Source organism: Anarrhichthys ocellatus, unplaced genomic scaffold (assembly GCF_004355925.1).
Source record: "Anarrhichthys ocellatus isolate YVR2014 unplaced genomic scaffold, GSC_Weel_1.0 scaffold3, whole genome shotgun sequence".
Taxonomy (NCBI): Eukaryota; Metazoa; Chordata; class Actinopteri; order Perciformes; family Anarhichadidae; genus Anarrhichthys; species Anarrhichthys ocellatus.
In genome coordinates, this window is record NW_022280033.1 from 16296881 (window position 1) to 16299225 (window position 2345).

General features: G+C 44.0%; 1 protein-coding gene across 1 annotated transcript in view; it reads right to left on the reverse strand.

Annotated features, from left to right (window-relative positions):
* Window positions 1-1723, reverse strand: part of rab11fip2 (RAB11 family interacting protein 2 (class I)) — a 15535-nt gene extending 13812 nt beyond the window's left edge. The window contains exons 1-2 of the mRNA XM_031839151.1: window positions 1528-1723; window positions 68-663 (exon numbers count right to left, since the gene is read on the reverse strand). Coding sequence (XP_031695011.1) covers window positions 68-420 — 353 coding nt within the window. The 5' untranslated portion in view covers window positions 421-663; window positions 1528-1723. The remainder of the gene's footprint in view (window positions 1-67; window positions 664-1527) is intronic.
* Window positions 1724-2345: the final 622 nt, after the last annotated feature.

Here is a 2345-nt window from a genome sequence, read left to right on the forward strand (position 1 = left end):
ATATATATATATATATATATATATATATATATATATATATATATATAGAGAGAGAGATGACACTTACTCAGTTTTCTTCCGTTGCTTGTTGTCAAAGATTTCATTAAGGTTGATGGACCTCTGACCCAGGAACTTGTCCATCCCCACCAAGGACCGGTGCATCACGATAAGGCAGAGTTCATATACGTCTGGGTTGCCCTCCAACAGTAAACCGGGTAATTCAAACGAGGCTTCCTCTTTCCAGACGGGGCTAAGCGTCTTCTCGGCCACCGACGTCGAGTACTTCTCTTTGCCCAGCTGGATGATGGTGTAGGCATCGTTGGTGCCATTTTTGCCCTTGGGCTGTAAACCGGTTGCTTGCAGAACAGTGGCTTGGACATGGGTTGGAAACCACTTTTGAGACTGCTCGCCCAGTGACATCGTCAGCACTGGATATCAACTGAGGGCCATTCAAAACAAACTAAATGATAATTTATGAACTTAGTGTTTTTAGGAAGCTTGATGTGCAAAAAGCAGCAAACATGGTTCACTATAGTTTGCCGTCCATGTCAGTGTGGCGTGTGCGCCGACAGTAGCAACCATTACAAGCAATGACAAGTCTGACAAACTGAGCAAGTCTCATCTTCTGTCGAATCACAGATGTCCAAGCCACCGGTGAGTCATCTGAACAAACAGAGGAAGAAACAGGACAGGGTTAGCATCTTTCCCAGAACCATAACATGACTCACGAGGGTGTACGGGGAACATCGGGTTTAAGCCGGCTAATGTTTTCAGTCAGCATTCATAGCAATAACTTGCACAAATATGTGATTTCAGAGTAATTACAGGAAATGTCACGACTAAAACAGAAGTTATATTGTGCTGTATGATTTAGTACAGTAACTATTAATAGAGCTCCCTATGCTGGAGTATCAAGAAACAGATGATCTCATCCAGTGACACATTTGGTGCTGGTCCATTGTCACTGAATTAGTAACTGACTCAGTGGGATGATGTTTCATGTCTTCTCTCCAAATGCATCTTTTTTTGAATATAGGGCTGAGAATAAGAAACTGTAATGTTACTAGCAACAAGAGTGGGTGTCAAAGTGTACTTTTCACTACCTGTGTGCAGCACCAGGTTTCATCTCTAGTCGACTCCTCTATAAGGTTTGTGTCTCTGGTGTTCGATATGAAATGAGACTAGGTTTCATTCACAAATTTAACGTTATAAGAAAACTCAGCTGCATATCACAGATTTGACACAGCCACGTGAGTTGTATTAGGGTGGAATTTACTTTGAAGTGAGCATCTATCCTCGGGTTTGTCACAACGAGCTGAACTGCTATGAAACTAAACGGCTGGTCTACTCAAACATTAAAGCAACCTAACAACACCACGAAGCCATATTACCGCATGAGGCTTTGTCATTTTTGCAGAATAACGTTAGCTATGTGCGGCTAGCTGCTGAGCTAGCAAGCACACACACACACACACACACACACACACACACACACACACACACACACACACACACACAGCCGCTTACCTCGGTGTCATCGTCTCCGACACTAGGAGGACATTCAGAACTTCAGCTCAGCGGAGTCTGGCTTCACAAATACATTCGTGCGACGGTTCCTGAGGAAAACGCCAGCTAGTGTTAGTTGTCGCTACTGCCGCTGTTGTTACTATCCATCGCTATTCACTCCTGTCGCGCCAGCGACGAGCTTTACTTCCTAGTCTGACGTCACTTCCACCTCACCCCGGTGGAAGTTCAAGCAAGGGAAAAAAAAGGTGGTGGCACGCGCTCGCGCGCACACACACACACACGGTCGCGCACTACAAACTGCGGCTGCAAAGCTTCTAGAATGTTGATAAGACAATTTAACAATCGTGGTAAATATTGCAATACGTAAAAATAGAAAGAAAGACTGAAAAGAAACACGAAAAAGAAGAAGAAGAAGAAGAGACGTTTTCCCGCTGCCGGTGTTGAGTTGTGGGTATGCTGCACAGGTAGGAATGAGAGGCTATGTAAATTATTTTCTCCTCTGTGAGATGAAGTTCAAGCAAGGGATATATATATATATATATATATATATATATATATATATGTATGTTTGTGTGTGTGTGTGTGTGTGTGTGTGCTCGGGGAGGGGGGGGTGGTGCACTTTACTTGAGAGAGGTAAATCATACAAACATGGGAAGTGCTTTTGTCTCATGAGTGGGACATGGAGGTGCAGATAAGGGGTTCACTTGAATGAACACAGACATGCTTGTCAACCCACTTGACAAGTGCATCTTAACCAAACACACCTGCCCATGTTGGTTTTATCGTTCTGCAGTGCAGTGTGTACACACACCACCGGC